General features: G+C 33.9%; 1 protein-coding gene and 1 non-coding gene across 2 annotated transcripts; one reads left to right on the forward strand and one right to left on the reverse strand.

The window, feature by feature from the left end:
• Positions 1–1,128: 1,128 nt before the first annotated feature.
• On the forward strand, positions 1,129–13,139 carry LOC106123879 (serine/arginine repetitive matrix protein 1; the record flags this gene model as incomplete). The annotated part of the gene is made up of 6 exons (XM_013320291.1): positions 1,129–1,221; positions 7,147–7,430; positions 9,928–10,157; positions 11,891–12,150; positions 12,473–12,681; positions 13,065–13,139. Coding segments are annotated over exons 2-6 (1,047 nt in total), but the record flags the coding sequence as incomplete, so codon positions are not given.
• Positions 13,140–16,696: 3,557 nt separating this feature from the next.
• TRNAA-CGC (transfer RNA alanine (anticodon CGC)) lies at positions 16,697–16,768 on the reverse strand. The gene has a single exon. It is a non-coding gene; the product is annotated as a tRNA-Ala (tRNA).
• Between the last annotated feature and the right edge of the window lie 3,729 nt (positions 16,769–20,497).

Here is a 20,497-nt window from a genome sequence, read left to right on the forward strand (position 1 = left end):
TTAAAATGTAAGTTTTTTTGCAAAAGAGTAAGCGAAAAGGAAAGCAAATCTGAAGGATTTTGAATTTTCCCACAGATAGTCCTAAGAACGATTCTCATAATATAGAGCCTTTTTAAAGTTATAGTAAGTCCTCTAACCGTATATATTACTCACTATATTCTAATTTTCGGAGTGAAAAAGCTGAAATGGTGTAATGCTAATGATGATTTCAAAACAGCGAAAGTCTTTCTTTATAGTATTATAAAGTATGCTGAAATTTTGTGTAACCATAAAAAATAATATGTATAGTTAATGAGATTGAACAGGAAAAATTCGACGGCCATTTATTTAATAATACAGCATGAAGAACAAAGTTCGGTCGTTTAGAAGTTTGTTTTTGAAGGGATGCGTATTATCGTTCATACAAGTACAAAAACATTTTGTTATCGCTGTTTTTTTAAAGCGAATGAGCAGGATGACTATATGTTTTTGTAATTTAGTCTGTAGTGGAAACATGAAGTACGTGTAATCGTGTTGTGTTGTGGAGCGAGGTCATTAGTAAAAGTTTACACTGTGCTTGTAGGTATGATTTATTACCGACGTTCGCGATGACAGTAATTTTGTAATAATAATTTATTACTTGATATTTCCGAGATACGCTAACTGTTATTTAAATGATACCAATTTACAGTGTTTGTGCATTTAAAGATTGTGTTACTTTTTATTACACGTAGCTAAGTATAGCTTGCTTATACAGGTAACCACTTAGCGAAGACCTTTATCGAATCATTTCAATAATAACTTCTTCATGAGGATCGTAAACTGGCAGTTTCTGCTTTCAATTCCGAATTCAATATCCATTTGGGATAATGAAATATTTATAATTTTAACTCGAGTTTTGTAGGATTTATGGAAATAATATTGAAAAGCCAATGAATAAGTATTATGAATACAATTTCACTATAGAAAAAAATTATAAAATATTAAGTAGAAATAATGTATTCTTTTCATTCATATAACTCTTATTATGAAAGCAAACATTATTACAAATAATTTATTAAAGTGTTTGCGTAGCATCGTAGCACGTCGCGTCGTAGCGGCGTAGTGGCTTAGCGACGCGCGTGCGTGCGTCAGTGCGTTGCCGGCAACCGCCGCGTGTTGCCGCCAGCCGCCTCCGCGAGGCATGCGACTTAGCGTCGCAAAATCTCTTCTTCAATCATCATTACAAAACCGCGCGCCCTTGTAAGTATAATAAATTACTAAAAATTCTGTTTATTTTGTGATAAAAATACTATTTAATAATTTTTTAATTTATAAAATTGTTTTTGATTAACTCACGTGGATCGGCCGGCTTTGCTTTCCCGACGCACTGTGACTTCGTTCGATAGCCCACTGCCCCTGTGAGATGTTACCGAGTGAATCCCTTCTCAAGGGTTGTACCGAATTCAGTAGAATTGCGGTTTACATTGAATGGCTGGAGATTTGTGAATGTCTACGAGATGTTTCGTAATTCGGTTAGGGGTGTCGCGTTGCTATCGGGCCACGTGATGTCGTGAATTATTAAAACCGTCGCACGTGTTATAGTTGAAGTTTGTTATATTTAAGTAAAGTTAATTTTTTAAAATGTGGAATAATGAATGTTACATTTCTTTTCTTAATTTGTACCTTTTAAAATTGGTAAAATGATTTTTTTAATGAAAAATTGGAGTTCTTTTAGTATAATATGTTTTAAAAGTTTCCTTTTGTTTCTTTTCATAGATTTTTTAAAAATCAGAAAAATTTGCAAACTTTATACATGTCATTAAATAGCTAACGACTATGTAATAGCCTCTCAAAGGAAATTTCAAGCACAAAAGACTGCTTTCCAGGTTCCAATGAAACGGCTGCTTATGGTTACACAGTCACATGAAACTCACCCTGCTTAATATTTAAGAGGGCGTATGTAATTTAATGATTATAAGCCTGTAAAGGAACGTTTGCTTTTAAGTCCTTTAATGTGTTTCAATGAGCCAGCTAGAAATTATTTGCGAATGGCAATTCAACTAAAAGTTTTTATATTTTTCAAATAAAAAGTATTCTGCAATTTATATCTAGTTATGGGCCATAGATTTAAAAGACCCTATGGCAATATATTTTCTTTTATTCCCGTAACTTATGGTAATCAATGAAAATCTCTTAGTATCTTGTAATGTTTATCAGAATGTTTAAGATATTGATATATCTTACTTCTTACTAATGTTACAAATACTAATGATGGATGGATGGATCTCGCTGAAATTTGGCGTAGATGTAGAATAGTCTGGAAGAACACGTAAGCTACAAATTTAGGATTTTGTTAATTTCACTCGGATGGAGTCGCAGGCAATAGCTAGTTATATTATACATAGTAATGGAAATGACAGAAGAAATTAAAAGTCAAGATTTAATGTTTACAATTAACGTTAAGATAAGTTCACTGATGAGTAATTACGTCCTAGAAAATATTGAGAATCACTGAATACACTATGCATCTACGGGGATAATATCTCTATTACTATTGATAACTGGACACTCACTTTATGTACTAATATAGATTAGAAAATCAAATATATTTTTTTAAATATGGCTTTACTTTGACCTAGTCATTGACAATTTTCAATGTTTTTTAAACGCTGTCTTTTAAAATATTACAGTAAGCTGTTCAATGAACAACTATACAGACTTACAAAATGACAATCGTCGGGTGTGCTCGCGCCTGTGGGCGTCAGGCTTTCAGAAATTTTCCCTTCCTCCGCAATCCGCCGTCTATGAGCGAAGCTGAAAGCGGCCGCAATTAGCCCGAAGTCTGAACGTTATTTCTCGCTCGTCATTCATTTTTTTTTCATATTTTTGAATCACTTGAAAGAACTCGAAAATAGGTCACTATTTAAATATTTAACAGAATATCATCGGTGTCTTTACATGTTTTCTTTACAACAGTTTGTTTTGCATTTGTCAAGGTTGTGTATTTTAAAGTTATTTTTATCTTGTAACTTGTATTAACAGATACGTTTTTAATCTAAACGAAAACATCATATAACACTACGTCCTTGTGAAACAATTTTTGTGAATAGTTCCGAGTTAGGGACTCTATCTATATTGGTTAAAGAATCTCATTGTGATAAATCTAGCGATATCAATGTCCAACAGATTGCTTCTGACCGATGCGAAGATATATATAATCCAAAGAAAGATTCAAATAATTATCCTGATAACATTAAAATGCTTTATAAACATGTCTCGTTCGAGAAAAGATTCTCTATTGAAATAAGAAAGAATTTCAATATTAAACAAAGTGTTTTGTCTATCCAGAGATACTATTTAACAACTCCATTATTGTTTAAAAAGGTTCCTAAACATACATTCTTTTTATTACATCTGTTTTATCAATTACAATTTTCGCTTGAAATAAACAAAAATTTATAAGTAAAATAAATAGCTTTTACGCTTTTTATCAACACTACCTATAGCATTCAGAGATTGTCATAGTTTTATCTTATCTTAGATTTTCTTAACAGATCCAGAAGACTAATGATAAACAGACCTTTTATACAAAAGAACCTGTACATGAATGACAATGTTTTTCTCAGGGCTGTCTGTGAAAAGCGGAAAAACGACACCCTTGTTACGTCCCTCGCACGACGGGGAGTAGACAGCTTGCATAAATGAATACCTGATTTATTAATTAAGCGCCGGTTGCCGGAGGTTTTCTACATTTATTATTCAGTAGAATTGTTAAAAGTTTTCTCACTTGCTTTTAATAATCTGGGTATATTACAACATTATGACATTTCAAAAATCTATGTAAAAGTCTAATTCTGTACGAAAATCCTTTAATCCTTCTATATTTTTGCTAATTGTGTCGATAATTTCTACAACCAGTACAAAGTTTATTGTTAGCTCTCTTCGATCTGTTTATTTCAAAGAGCATGAAGAAGGACGGCGAAATGTTTTTGTACAAGTATTTCGGCAGTGGAAACGCACGATCATCCTAGCATTTGTAGTTCAAATTATTATTTACATCCATTTTAATATCCAGAATGATTTTGTTGAAGGGTAAGAGAGTATTTTTTCATAATACAATTTTCTCGGAAATCGATTTGACCAGTTTCATATTATCGATAAGATTGTAGAGATCAAAGTATCAGCAAAATTCATCCACTATGATAATAGCGTATGTATTTTCGTGCATTTTATATTAGGTCTTCCTATAACTTCTATGTTTATTTTAGGTTTTTTTTATAACTAACTTTTTGTATAGATTAACATTATATTATTTTCATTTTGTTATATATTATAGGAAACATAAAGATCCTGCAGACAATAAATCATTCGACTATTACTTAATCTTCTAAAAGGTCTTTTTGCAGACGAAATGGAGATAGATAAACTATACGAAACTCTTTATACGTAAGAGCGTAATAAAGTTTTTACGTTTTGTTTTATTGACGAAGACAACTGTGCTCACATCGTCACAACTTGTCACAAGTTTGTACCGTGTTTGAGGTTACTACGCTTTACTTAGTTCTGTTGTGTAGGGGAACAACTTAACTGTTAATTTACTTATAGACTTCCAAAACTTTGACACGATATCATGTTATGTTCTAAGTTGTATGATTATGATGTTCAGTGACGTTTATTTACTACCAATTTTCGTAAAATGTCTTATGACCTCATGTTGTTGCTGACTATTTATCAAAACAACATAATATTTTATATCTTATATATAAAATTCTCGTACCACAATTTTCGTTCCCATACTCCTCCGAAACGGCTTGACCGATTCTCATGAAATTTTGTGAGCATATTGAGTAGGTCTTAGAATCGGCCAACATCTATTTTTAATCCCGCGCGGACGGAGTCGCGGTCGACAGCTAGTATTACAAATAAATATTTACATATAAATGTACTGAAGGCATTATAAAAATCAATCGTACTAATATTATAAAGGCGAATGTTTGTTTGAAGATATCTCCAGAATGGCTGTATGGATTGCTCTTTGGCATAGATATAGAACATAGTCTGGAAGAATACATACGCTACGTTAAGTTTTTTTTTAATACCGAGAGGCCGAAGACGAAAGCGGCAGCTAGTTAAAAATAAATGCTTAAATGAAATGATGTACTACCACAAAACTGTTCTTGTTTACATTGAAAGCAAAATCATTTTAAATTTGTAATTAGATCCATTATTGTAACAGAGAGGTTGGTCCCAATCTAGCTTGGTCCCATGTAACCGCAACCGTTCGGTAATGGATTGCTAATATTAGCTAAATCGCGTAAGTTCCCCGCCGTCCTTCGCTCCGGATAAGCCGACTTCATCCGTCTTTTCACTGGCTGTAGCCGGGTATATGTACCCGGGTAACTCTCGCCGGGGGAAGGATAAGAGCGAAACAATAAGCAAAGTACTCGTCGTATAGGGACTTGAATGTTAGGCCGGATTAGTCCTAAGTCGTACTGAACCTTCATATTGATATTGAATTTGTTTGATATTCAATTCTAAATCAATGTTTCCTATATTAAATATTTTATTATAATTATAATTATGTTGTCAACTGACAATACGAGTTCTTTTTTCATTAATTAAAATATCAAGAGCTCTTTCATAATTATTTCTAAAGCATATATTTTTAATGCATAAAACACATGTTTCTTTTATGTGAATTTAATGTTGGAACAATGTTTTTGTTGATGTCCTGAAGAATATATATCAATACTTATTTACTTACTTAGCCTATGTGTTCTTTCGGACTATGTTCTACATCTATGACAAATTTCAGCAATGTCAATGCAGCCCTGGAGATACCTTCAAACAATCATCCATCCATCCATCCATCCATCCAAAATTTTGAAAATATAATATTAGTAAGAAATAATATTTACACATTTTTCAATTTTGTGTAAGTAATGCGTGTTTAACATCATTTTAATAAAAAGTGTGCTTTCTTTTGTTTCACAAACAAGAAGCTTTAATTTTAAAAATAGAATAATATGTATAGTATTTTATAAGAGAAAAATATATTCAATTTTCAATATTTATAACACAACATTCTTGTTTGATGAAAAAGAGCCTCAACAACGCCCTTTTCACATTCACGTTGAGTTTCTTGAAAAATGAAAAACAGTTGTGCGGCGCGCTGCGGGTACAATTGTATCTATAGTCACTGCCACAAAATTGAACGAATAAATCGTCAAAACTATTTCAATGTGTTTTATACAAACACTATTTACTATTATTTAGCTTAGTATATAAATAAGACACACATCATATAGGACCATTAAATTCTATCGTATTTTCTAAAATTAATTTATAAATTTTAATTTGCACTATAATGTGTAATGTTCTAGTACTCATTCAAATACGTTAACAAAATGTGTTATTTAATATGAATAATGTATTATGTAAAGATTTAATAGTAAACAAAAGCTGACCTCAACTATAGATAGAGGACTCGTGTCTCGGTCGACGCCTCGCGAGCGCCGAGCGGTGAGGTGATAAAACATTTTATGTCACCACTTTTGTTTACATCAAAGGAAGGGTCTCGATGACACAATATGCAGGGCTTAGGCAAAACAATTGTTGAAGCCACACTCATCTTATATCGGCCGTAACGCTTTTGCGGTATTATCTTACGACTGGGGTGTGATTGCGTTTTTTATGTTCTTATTGCAATACTTTCTGGGTGTTGGCATCGTTTCTTTTGTCTGTGCGGATATATGCGTTATTTTGTTTCAGTTTTATCACAGAATATTGCTTTGTTTGGTTTAGACAGAAATTATTAGATCGATATTATTGGATGAGACTGCGGAAAATTTGTATGTTATGCATGATTATACTATAGAAAAAAATCATGACATTAAGATCAAATGAGTTATTTAATAAAGATTCACGGTTATATTAAGAATAAAAGCATAATAAATTATTATTGCTGGGTTATAGATGCCTTTAGACCTTGGTTTACTTTACCAATTAATTTGTTGACCTGTGTTACCTTTTCTGTTTGTTGAGTAATATTGTTAGTCAACTTTTCAACAAATAGTTTATTACAATGTTTTGAACACTCGCATTGTTCTGCACTAATCTACTTATATACAAGTCTTATATGACCGAAATCATACATTCGGCCTTTTTTTAACTTTTGTTTGACAGGTGCCGACGGCATGTTGGGCGCGCGGCTCAAATCATGGATGGAGGCTCAGCTGGGGCGGGCGAAGAAACGTAAACAGAAGCAAAGCAAGCCGGCCCCGGCCACGACAACGCCTGGGCCTGTGCAAGCGCCTCACTTATCGTCGCCGGAGAGCGCGTATAGCACTGGTTATTCCACTGATGGCACATCCCCGGGAGCGCCGCCGGCCACGCTCGCCGCTCCACTCGTGTCCCCGCCGCCGCCGCCTGCGCCACCCACCACGCACCTTTATCATGAACCCGCGAAGGTGAGCTAAAATATTCAGTGTACATGCTTTCATTGATATAGGACATATTTGGTACAGTTCTTCCCGTGTACTCTATGGAACTACCTATCCCATATTTAAGAAACAATTTTTCCTAATAATTAACTTAGGGTCCGTTATGGTAAATATGACAAAAATAACAAAGAAATATTTGGAAAAAATATTTTTTACAAATAACTTAGTTATAATTTTTCTCGTTTGTGTAGCAATGAATGTGGCTTCGGATTTGTCTGTAGTGGGGCGTTCATTCGATATCCTGAGTCCCGGCTTTGTTACGGCACGGCATTGCGCGCTCCTTTTGCTTTACAAAAGCACTTTAAGAAACCAACTAGGCATAGTCAAGTTGGCTTCCTTCGCTCTCACTATGTTTTGTTATATGTTATGTTTTATAATAACGTTAATTCATGTTGTTTTATTATTTTTATTTCATAAAAAAATATAAAGTAAAAACTAGAAAATTGTTTTATTTTTAAGCCGTATAGTTAAACAAAAATATATAGATAAGAAAATAGAACATTATTTTTCTCTACTGAGTCTTTTTTACTACATTCAAGATACAAGTTTTTATCTGCTTTAATATTTGTCTTATATATTATAATAAAATAATTACTTATATTTTCCTTTAATACGAAAATACCAATAGATTGCAAAATCTAAAATACCCTAACTAATTAATTTTCTCTCTCAAATATGCCAAATATTTTTTTCTGCCAAATAACAAAAAACTTTCTCAATTTTATAAAGCTCTTTATTTACAAACTTACAATACCAATTTATAGTTTGCGATACTAAAAACTTAAAGCGCCACACTCCGGTTGTATTTTTTTTAACTTGAAGTAAAAGGTCTGGCGGAAGTTAGTCTGCGCAGTTCGTAGACCTTGTTCGATTGAGTGCGCGACGAGTGGCCGCTACGATTGAACTCGCTACGTTTATGTTGGAAAAATTTCAATAAGTACCTTTCGACTCTATTTTATGTTGATACTTATTATATTAAAAAAAAATATATATATAGTTTTTTGGTAAATACTATAATAATATCAGAGGGGTAAATATTTATCTGTGTTTTTTTTTAATTAACAAAAATAAACGTAACTATCTACTGTCCCGACCTTCTAAAGGGAAAAGGGCAGTCAATATTACAATAGTGACTTCGATGCTAGCAGTTTTCATAGTGTCTTTTTCATATTTTTTCTTAAAAAAACAAGCCATATTTTAAATTAAGGTGAATTATTACAGTTTACCAATGAATAATTCCAATTTAACTTAAAGATTAATATCAAAGTTAGATTCATTAAGAGTTACGACCTCGTTATAATAACGAAATAAGTAACTGCTCGCAACTCGTGCTCCTGTCGACAAATGGAGCGTACTTTGAGAACTTCCAAATTATTACTAACTTTTCAACGACCTCTTCTTTCCTTATTGAAAATGCTACAGTTTTATTTCCAGTACATTAATAAAATAAAATCTTTACAATTTAATTTGAAATGTTTTGTTCTTTTATCGTATCACTGATATATCAAACTATATAGTACACACATAGTCTTGATCCTTGTACATCCTTTTCATTTGTTTTTTTTTCACTATTTATATTAAAGATGAAATTACTTTTTCATTGTTACTGGACTTTAATTAACTTCGACTGGATTAAATTGGAGGACTAGCCTTTTATGCAAACAATAGCCTTCGTAATGGAATCCCATTCAACAATTGCTCAAGCCTATTCGAACTTGCAAATTAAATTGTTCTTAGTTTAATTGAAATGAAGCAAGTTTCTGACCTTTTATGTTTTGTAAGGAATGGTATAAGTTATACAAAATTGAGCTTTAATATCTTTATTTTATAGCAAAAGATGATTTATAATTAGGTTTTGAGTATCTCTATTTATAATAATAACCGATTAATAGTTTTTATAATGTTGCCAACAGATGTCGCTACTAGTATTTTAAAACGTGCTATCGTTTGTCGCGCCGAAATGCACGAGTTTAAACACTAAGTTTTCATTAGGCATGTTGACATCCTTGTCTTGGGGAGCATAGTGCGCAGTGATCGTAAAGTGAGAGCACTGATGCTGACACCCAAGTGTTATTTTTAATAACAAAACCCGCGTCCGGCTGCCGTTAGGGAGTCCGAACGCAATTTTTGATAAACCCCTTTACCTTAGAAGGGGTTAAGTCAAGGTATTTAAAATGCCTATGCCTAAGAATAGTATATTACCTAAGATTTTGTTTTCTTAGTATGGATTTATCTCTTTTCGGAAAAATGTAAAATATTTAAACTTAATATTCCTGCTTGATAAGTTTTACGAAATAAATTAGTGCTGAAATTTTACGTACTTGGTTTGGCTTAGACTAATTTAAGGCGTGATTTGATAATTGGGTAATCATTTAACCATATATTTAATTAATAATTTCGTCATGGAATCCTATATTTATGTTATGAAAATACAATATCGATCAAAATATACTTAATGTTTCAGAGGCGGTCGATCCCAGTGGTGCGTTGCGCGGAGCCTGTGCTGTGCGCGACACCTTCACCTCGGCCACGTTGTCGGATCCGCACCAACCCATGGCTGGGCGCCGCAACCCCACCCACCGCGCGTCGCCGCACGCCCCTCTTCCCCCAGCAGTCTCTTCAATGCCCGCAACCAACACCTCAACTGTTACACGCTCAATACTCACTAGATACACAAGCGATATACGGAACAAGGTACTTGTCTTATTGATCTGTGCTTCTTGACTTTCAGATACCACACAAACTTGACTTTATTTTTTGTTGCAAAAAGAAAACCTCTTTGCAGACTTTTTTTACTCTTTTTGGCTACTGTGATTGCACTGGACAAATTATAAGATCGTTATTTTTAAAGTGACAGGCCTGTTTTTTAGGACGGTAGAGTCAAGAGTTCATTAAACATGTCAAATCTACCCTGCAATACGTTTTGCAAATTGTTTTAAATGACAAATATGTATATGCATTATTTTCTTAAAGTAAATCTCGGTAGATAAGAAATGCCAAAATTAAGGCATCTTCTTCCGTCTTTGATCAAGAAATTCTTGATGCTGGTATTTAAAGTTTGTAATGTTCGTGTTGTCTTGTAGTATTTTTTTAAAGATAAATTCACTTTGAAGCCGTCTTTGCGTGCAAATTTCCAAGCTTTGTTACATTTATTCAGTGTAACCCCATTTTTATGCATAAGCCGGCAACTTCACAATTCCCTGCGGTCATGAGACATGAGGTGTTTACAAACACACTATTATAAATATACTTTCATATTGTCTGCAGACGGACTAAAAAATAGTTTAACATTTTTAATAACTAAAAGAAAATGTACTGTTGTTACTGTATAAGCTTACAGGTTTGTTAGTAACTGGCTAATTGATATCGTGTTACAGTTTAATGGTATTTGAGCCTTGGCGAAGTTACACGAAGTACTTATTGAATTATACGTAACTAGTCCTGCACGCATAGTTCTATATTGTACTAGCTGTCGCCCGCGACTCCGTCCGCACGGGATTAAAAATAGATGTTAGCCGATTCTCAGACATACAAAATATGCTCACAAAATTTCATGAGAATCGGTCAAGCCGTTTCGTAGGAGTATGGGAACGAAAATTGTGACAAAGGTATTTTATATATAAGATAAACAAGGTCTACGTTTATGATTAAAGAAAAAAAATAGTAGCCTATGTGTTTTTTAGACTATTTTCTACATCTATGCCATATTTCAGGGAAATCCCTTTGGCCGTTCTGGAGACATTTTCAAATAATCATCGATTTATCCATCCATCAAAACTTTCGCATTTATATAATAATTAATTAAAGTCGATAAACTACATATTTACGGAAAGTTTAGACGTATTATACTTAGGTCAAAGTATATGTATACTTTTTTAAAGGGTACAGATAAAAAATTGAAATCGAGAGAGTTTATAAATAGATGTTTTTTGTAGTCAGCGTTTATCCGTCTCGTGCCTACCCTACCGAGTTAATTGCTTTCACTGATTACGTCATTGACTTTTTGCCCCGCGCCATCCGTTCTATCTCGGAACTGTCGGAATTAATGTTCGAGCGACGCGACGTCCTGTTTTATACCTACGTGTGTATACAGCTTTATGTTTAGATCGCTAGCTTCGTTTGCTCCAGTGGACGATTATGAGTCGACTATAGGTCAGGGCATCAAATGAATCGGTAAATGAACTAAATCAATAATCTAATTATACATTTTACATAGAAGAAATAACTTCAAACATGGTTCAGCTTATGACGTCACAGTATTCATTTGTTACTATGAGCTAGGTCATTGCTACATTTTAGTTCTAATTAGGTGTTGTTGACACACTGACATCTGGCAGAAGAGTTTCTCTAGATACCATTTTATTGGAGAGGCGTAAAGTCCATATTCAATTGTTTACTGATACAGAAAACTTACCAAAACATTTCAGATCCCCGCATTTATCGCCACATCTATCGCCGGAACGTTACCGATCGCCGTACTATCGTGGCGGAGTCTCCAGTGACGAGGAGTGTCGGGACGCCAGAACTCGTGGGAGAGAGACAGCAATACTGTCAGACGCTGACGCCGACTCCGATGGCGATACTGGTCTGGACGGTGGCGACGAAGACGACACAGACTGTGACGTCACGCCCGGCAGACGACGTGCTAGACGGAGGAGACCGCCGCGTAGACCGCCACGTTCAGCAGGTAGGAAACAGAGGTTTATTAATCGAATCTCAGTAAATAACTCAAATGATGAAGGTCACTTATTAATGTACCTATATAATATGCGATCTTCATCATTTATTATACATATATTATTACATTAATATGTAATTCGCAGCAAAAGGAAGTGAAATATCTCCTTTAAATTACCTCTCACAACGCTTTACATTTTGAGATACTTTTGTCGAAAAACTGCTAACTTTAATAGCTACCAGATAATGATAGCAAAGGAACGAAGTAAATGGGTAATACAATTGTAGTGAACACATAATATTATTTTACTTAATGATTGTTTTATTTCCAGGCGCAACGCCACCTCGCACTCGACGCCGGAACCCCGCCCCTCCGGCGCCACCGGTGCGGGAGCGGGATCCTCTGATGGAAGCTGACAGAGAAGCTGAGAGGAAGTATCGAGAGCTTATACGTGAGGCGGATAAACTACTGGTTACCGTCTCTCGAGCTCCACTCGAACCGCCGCACAATCCACGCATCAGAGAGCTGAGAGCTACTGAGGTTAGTAAGATGATTTTTTTTTTAATTTAAGCGTGTTAAGTATGGGTCCAAGTATAAATGCTAAAGGTAAGTAATAGCTGTGTATCACAAACAAGTGTTTTCGTCGTAGGCATCTTGAAGCATGGTCGTGGTTAGGTTTTTGGGTTACAATGTTTTGCCCCTAGATTACCAGGTTTAAGTTCCTACTCAATATGCGAGTTTCAGCAAGTTCTCATAACCGTATTTCTAATAGATGCTAGACTAATATAGATAAACTAATCCAATGTTAGGAATATTAGCGTGGACTTCCTTATTTGTTCTCCTTTCAAGTCTGTTTGTTAGGTTAGTTAGTTAGGTTTTGCTAGTGTTAGTACTGTAGCATGTTTTGTCCCGTTGCGCGGCAGTCGGAGGCGCCGCGGCGCAGCCCGGAGCGCACGCACGTCACTAATTTCATCCGCGCCAACTCCCCGGAGGCAGCCCGGCGCGGCGCCCCCGCCCCGCGACGTTCGCCCCTCGCAGCGCCCCCGCCCTGCCCGCCATGCCCGCCCGCACACGCCCTCGCCACAGACAGACCGCACTCCGAACCTCCTAAGCGGAAAGCATATGCCAGGGATGAGGTATGTTTAATTTTCGGAAGGAACATTAATTTGGTCATAGACATATTTATTTGATTTGATGTTACATTAAGAAGTCTATAACATGGAAATTGTATTTAACGACAAATTCTCATGTTATATTATAGTAATTTAAACTGAGATGAATGATTGCCATAGTCTCGAGTGATAAGCAGTAATGCAGATAGTTTATTAATATGTTTACTGCAGGTGCTGCAAACGCTGCAGGGACTGCGGGCGAGCTTGCAGCAGCAGTCCGCGCTGCTGGCCGTACAGAGAACCAGGCTCGACTCCTTGTAACATGTAACCACGTTCCCCTTCCCGTCCTTGACACTTTAGTAAGGATTGAATGTTTCGTTTACATATCTTCGTAGGTTAACTTTGTTGTATTCGTTTTGTGCCCAATCAATCACTTTATTTCTGGTTTGCAGTATATCCACTGTAATATCATCATCATCACCAGCTCACTATACGTCCCCACCGTCAACAACGCTGGCCAAGTGCCAATTTCTTCTCAGATATGTGCAGGTTGCATCACGATGTTTTCCTTCACCGTAAGAACGTCGGATAAATGTACATATGTAAATCGGAAATCGAAAAACACATTGGTACATGGCAGGATTCGAACCCAGGACCTGCAGATTGCAAGTCAAGTGCTTGACATCTGTTCCATCGACGCTCTGCCACTGTAATATAGTGGATTAAATATTTATATAGTTATGGTTAAAAAAAAAACTGATACCAATTATTATTAGAAAACTTTTACCAAAATAAAGCTACATATTTATATACATTTTTCTAATCACATTCAGATAACATCAATTATCTGTATATGATTAGTATATATTTATTTAATTGAACTTTTTTAAATCTTTACTGAACACTGGTATGAAAACGGGCATGAAACGAATTTATTTTTGATCTGTTATTAGTTCTTCCATTTATAATTTTCTTAATTCCCTCCAGTTTCTTAACGTAGTTACTAATGATGTGGAAGTAGCGTAATGTCTTGTTATAGTTTGTGTAGGCGAGGCCACTTTATTATCTTCCATTTAAAATTGTAGTGTTAGTCAATAGTTAGTTTAGTAGGCTACGACAACTTAGCAACGTTGAAATGTTAAATGGTTCAAATTAAGGATCATTGTGGGAAAATATCAAAGTGTCATAAAAACGTGTTTTTTTTCTGTTTTTTTCATTATACTCGAAGCGAAATTCTAGTCAATGTAGTGTATTTCTATTGCTACACAATCAAAATAAGTTTTCTCATATCTCTTTGAGAAAACTTATTAGTTTTCTCAAGATTATGGATTTTAACTTTACATAACTGTTTCAACGTTGCTGAGTCAGAAGAGGCAAGCTAGACGTTTTGTAGGACAGTGTATTCCAGTAGCGCCGTAGCAAGTAGCTATAACGAGGAGTTATCAATAGTTAATTCCAATCAAAAAACAAAAGTAAACAAACTTCACTTACAAAAAAAATCGGCAATTATACATATACTAAAAATTGCTATTGTTAAAAAAAAATTCAGCAAATATTGAAATTTATGAAAATTTGCAAATCGATTTTAGATTGGAATAAACTATACATTTATTTATGTATTAGGTAAGATTATGACCACGGCGTACCAAGACTGTATTTACTGTAAAACGTATACATGATGCTTACTATTTTGTAACAGGGTTCAAATGATATTATTTTTAATTTAATAATCACGTTTAAATTTTGAAAACTTCTCATTTGTTTTTTAATGGTAAAAATTACATCGACAATATTACATTTTTATCTTATGACAATGTGCCAATTAATTACTCTTATTTTAAATATTTGAACCCTGATTTTTAATGTTAGTAATATGTGACTTTTTTAATACCTCGGAGTTTTTTTTCTATCAATTTGATTTTATAAAAACCTTTTCAAAATGTTACCATCATGAACTATTTAGTGTATTAAAATAAATTCAATTGTTATTAATTAATATAGTTTTTTTAAGTGATATTTTAAACATTGTAATAATAATTTTGTTTACATGTTTTCTTCTTGTCATTCTAAAAAATAAAGATATTCATCATCAGCTCACTATACGTCCCTACCGAGGGGCTCGGAGCCTACCCTAAGTTAAGGGTGATAAATAACAATATACACGGTGCATATATAAGACATTTGTAACTTGGAATAATACAGAAGAAAAACTAAAGTAATATTTAGAAAGGAAATAAGCAAAGTACTTAGTCATATTTAAACTTTATTACACTACAATGTATTAGGTAAATTTTAGAAGGAAATGTTGTCATTGTATGTATATTTGACTAAGTACCTAAGTACCTTTTAATTTTTGTATGAAAATATTTATTATTTTTTTTTCTTTTAAAATATTTCTCGAAACAATCACATGTTTAAATTGTTGCAGCAAATACAATAAGTTTCTTAATGCTATCAAAAACATGTACCCTATATTTTTGTTAGTGCAATTTTAAGGGATTCTGCTATGTATACAGAGTTCCCGACTTGTATGTAAATATTTAATCATTTACTTGTTAATTATAAGTATAAATAAGATTTATACGTTTAGTTGATTTTTCATTAAAACCTTGTATAAAGAAATTGAGTTTCATTGTTAAATAAAATACGTAATTTATGGACATCGGCTTACTGCCATTCGCGGTCTGTGTACAGCTGACACCAGACAGCATGGGAATCGTCAGTAAATTTCAGCTAGTTAGTAGCTACCATTAAGATGGTGTTATTTACAACAGTTTTTATATCTCTTTTACATTTTTCTATTCTCTAGGCGGCAGTTAAGTGGTGGGTAAAAAATTTGCCACGGCGCCATCTATAGTTTGATAGAGTTTAAGTGATACATTCTGTCACAGTGCTATTCAGAGTTTGACAAAACTCAATATAAGTTCCGTTACAGCGCCATCTATTAGAGAAGTAAATGAACAATGTGAGGTAAATTAGGGGCGTTAACAACGCATTTAGTTCGGTAGTAATCAATAAGTAGGGCGTACAATGAAGCATTCCATAATAATTTTTACAGAAATGGTTTTATTAATGCATAGCCTAAAATGAAAATTAGGTTTTAAAAATTTTCAAACTTAATTTATTTCAAAATATTTATAAACTAGATCAGCAATAATAAGTGGGCATAATTAAAATGTTGCCCTCAACCTTTGTGTACCGATACGGGTAGAGTTAGGAAGAGATGTATCGATAACGTGAAGAATAACGTTTTTAACATGGGAGTGATGTTTGAAGTTACTGATGGGGTCCGACTTTGCATAAGTGAGAAAAAGACAGAAAATTTAACAAAATTATCTTAATACAACATGTGAATTGGCAATAAAATTTTAAGTCATAAATATGATATTAAATGACAAAAATGATTCAAAATAAAATCAAACAAAATTGTAAAATTTTTACTTTGGAGGTGCTGGGATTTGAACCCAGGACTTTCAGCATGCGAAGCAGACACTCTACCACTGAGTTACACCCCCTGTGTAGATCTAGCTTGAAAATGTTTGTACGTTCTTTTTTCTAACAGAGAAAGGCCCAAAGAGCACGTCGCTTAAGATTAATTGATCTGCTGTCCATGGACATTTATAACACCAGGTAATCGCAGATGCGTTACCAATCTTTGGAGGAAGGTGTACGATCTTTTTCTTTTAAATTGGTTTGATTAAATTTAAACAAAACAAATTCAATAACATTACGGAAAATTAAAAAAAGCTATAAATTATTCAAAATACCTAAAGTTGAAGTCATTGTATAATTAAAAAATTCTAGAAGATGAATCATATAATTATGCATTATCATTGATAACATGCAAGTATACACGATTGCATCGTTTGATGCTGTTTTTATATAATAACACAACAAAGTTAAATAACACAATGCTATTTCGTAACTAGAATAATCACATTTTTTAAGATAAATAATATCTGTATATACTCTATAAGTCTAGTATATAATTATAGATACTTTACAGAGAAACTTAACAAAGAAAGCGTTAAATATTACTAATATTATAAATGCGAATGTTTAGATGGATGTTTGTTTAAAGGTATTTCGGCTGAACGGATCTCGATGAAATTTTCCATAGATATAGAACATAGTCTGAAAGAATACATAGGCTACTAATTATGTTTTTTTTTATCCCGCGCAACGGAATCGACAGCTAGCTTAGTTTATAATTTGACCAATTTAGATGTAATGACTTATATATATAAGAAGGACTAATGTTGAATGTCATTTCTTGTGCGATTGACGCATAAGAGAAAAAATGACTACAAATTTAAATAGTTAGGTATCCTCTTAGTTCTCACGTATATTTGAAAGTTTAATTTCCGTGTAATTTCGTCATTTAGTAGAATGTTTTGTTTTAATACACAATAAAGGAGACCGTGAGAGATCAAGCTTTACTCATCTGATAACTAGATGAGATATATTTTTTTATATAAAATTGTATTGATTAACAGATATAACTATGATAACTTGCCTTTCGGAAAGTGTTTTTGGCTTTATTCAATTGAATTATTTGTAATTAATTTTCTTTTATCACTTTCATTATTTTAATAACCAACTGATAGTATTTAAAACAGAGAATATGTCTAGGTACGCTTGCCTACTTATTTCTGTTCATTGCTACCTGACGCGCAGTTGTGAATAGGTAGGTAACTACACTGATCTGATAGTCAATCCAAATTGATGTTACAAGAAATATAATCGATGGTATAATATTGCCGCCAAATAAAATGGTTAAATTAGCCACGAACACTTTTCGAAAGGCAAATGGTGGTAGAGCCCGCTTTTACATCTTCGCACGAATTGGTCCGGCTCGTCCGGTGAAATACCACGACCACACAGAAGACAGGCGTGAAGTGGAAGCAATTCCGCGTTTCGTCTGATGAGTGTGCGTCCCGGAGGCCTAATTTAGTCCTCTTTCCCTTCCCACCCATTTCCTTATAAGGAAAGCATGGGAAGTGGAAGTGGACTTTCCGGGTGAGAGGATGCATGGGAAGGGAAAATATTTTCTTTCTGTGCATCCTCTCCTCCGTCGATGAAAGGTAGGCAACACATATGCAATTGCTTATGTCTATGGGCAACGGTCACTTCACTATTTCAGCGATTTCAGGTGTCCGCTCGCTCGTTTGCCACCATATGATATAAAAAAATCATATTTGATAAAAATATCTCATCTGGATATCAGATGGGTGTAGATCGATCTCCCACAGGCTCTAAGACTATAAGTAAGAGAGAAAGCTGTTATTAATATGAAGTAAATATTAGAGTAAATTTCTATCTTCGTAGTATTTGATATCTATAATTAGTTGACAACTAATGTGTAATACATCAGGACAAAAAGTGGTTCTTTATATTATAATTGTTGTAACAAAGTATGCTGTTACGATATATATTTCCCGGGTTCTTGGCAATGACTTGTCTGTTATTGTTTTTTTGTATCACAACGGAAACGTCGAGATATTTTATACAAATTTGATTTTTGAAAGGATATTTTTTTTCACTGTAAGCAATTTTTTGTTATAACAATTTTTTACAGCGTAATTTGAGTAGAAAAAATAAACAATATGTTAAACGATCTGTTTTAGGGTTCCGTATCTCATAGGAAAAAAACGGAACCCTTATAGGATCACTTTATTGTCCGTTCGTCCGTCTGTCAAGACCCTTTTTCTCAAAAACGCGTGAAGGTATCAAGCTGGAATTTATTTTTAACAAAGTTATAATGGCATCAACTAGTGAAGACTTCGTGAGTTAAAGTTTATTTTATAAGCAGTTAATTTGTTACGTAATTAAAAAAACTTATGCGTATCCTTCAGTATGCACCTCACATTGGAATGCGAACATTGTTAGAACAATTCAACTTGACCGTAAAAATGAACGCCGAAAGTTGTAAAATAGGTGTGGCTGTATGATGTAATAATTCCAGTCAGTGACTCGGTGACGTGGCCACTTCGAAGATCACTTGTACTAAAGCGAATGCATAGTATGTTACATAGTTAACACACCTCTTTAGCTACGTATTTTCGGACGAAGGTGATAATAATTTAACCACAAGTAGGCGACATATAAAAAAATCTTGTACTTTTAGTCCAAACTAGTCTTACTAATATAAATACGAAAGTTTAGATGGATGGATGGAACGATGTTAGAATGTATCACCAGAACGGTTCATCGGCTGTCGATGAAATTTGGCACATATATAGAACATAGTCTGAAAGAACAGATAGGTTACTTAACTTATTTTTTTAATTCCGCGCAGACAAAGTTGCGGGCCATAGCTAGGATTACATAAAAGATTGTTTATCTGTTTGTTTGCTTGCATTGAATAGGGTTAGAAAGTACTTAATCGATTTGAAAAATTCTTTCACTGTTGGGAATCTACACTATTCTCGGCTGACATAGGCTTATTTATTACTAACTACACTAAGGGACTCTATTGGCCAATTAACGTTTCTGAATGTTCATGAGACAACAATCACCATTATGATTGAATATACAATGAAGTCTTCGTGTTAATAACATTTGTAAATCATTCGTAAGGTTACACTTTACTAGAAGTGATAAACTAATGATAGTCATATTAGCAGTGACGGAATTAAGTGATAGATGGCCATGACACCGAATCCCACTCCGTAGACATGGTGATTCTTATCACACCTAAGAAAGTGTTACGTAATCTTACTCATATTATAAATGCGAATGTCCGGATGGATGGATGTTTATGTTATGGTATGTTGTATGAAGGTATTTCTAGAATGGCTGAACCGATCTTGCTGAAATTCGGCATAGATGTAGAAATATCCTGAAAGAACACATAGGCTACTAATTAGGATTTATTTCAATTTCACGCGGACGGAGACGCTGGAGACAGCTAGTTTCACTTAACTAAGAATTCATATGGAAGTTCCATGGATAAACATAAAATAAGCGTTTCACGTGTTCTGTATATAAATGCAGTTGGTAATTTCTGTCTCATTGTTTTAAGTCGGGTTCGGTAATTTTTTTTATTATTCAACTGCTTACGAGGGCCAAGAAACGTAATTATTAATAATAGTTATTTCTTGAAAATTGTAAAAACAATTTTGTAATTAAGATTTGATTTTTGAAAACAAGGAAAAATATAACTCATTTTTGGATAAATACTTTCACATTAAACTATCTCGTATTGAAGTTAAAATCATATAATAAACAGCAGTAGCTTTGAA

The sequence above is a fragment of the Papilio xuthus genome, unplaced genomic scaffold, assembly GCF_000836235.2.
Source record: "Papilio xuthus unplaced genomic scaffold, Pxut_1.1 DF825946.1, whole genome shotgun sequence".
In the NCBI taxonomy this organism is placed as follows: Eukaryota; Metazoa; Arthropoda; class Insecta; order Lepidoptera; family Papilionidae; genus Papilio; species Papilio xuthus.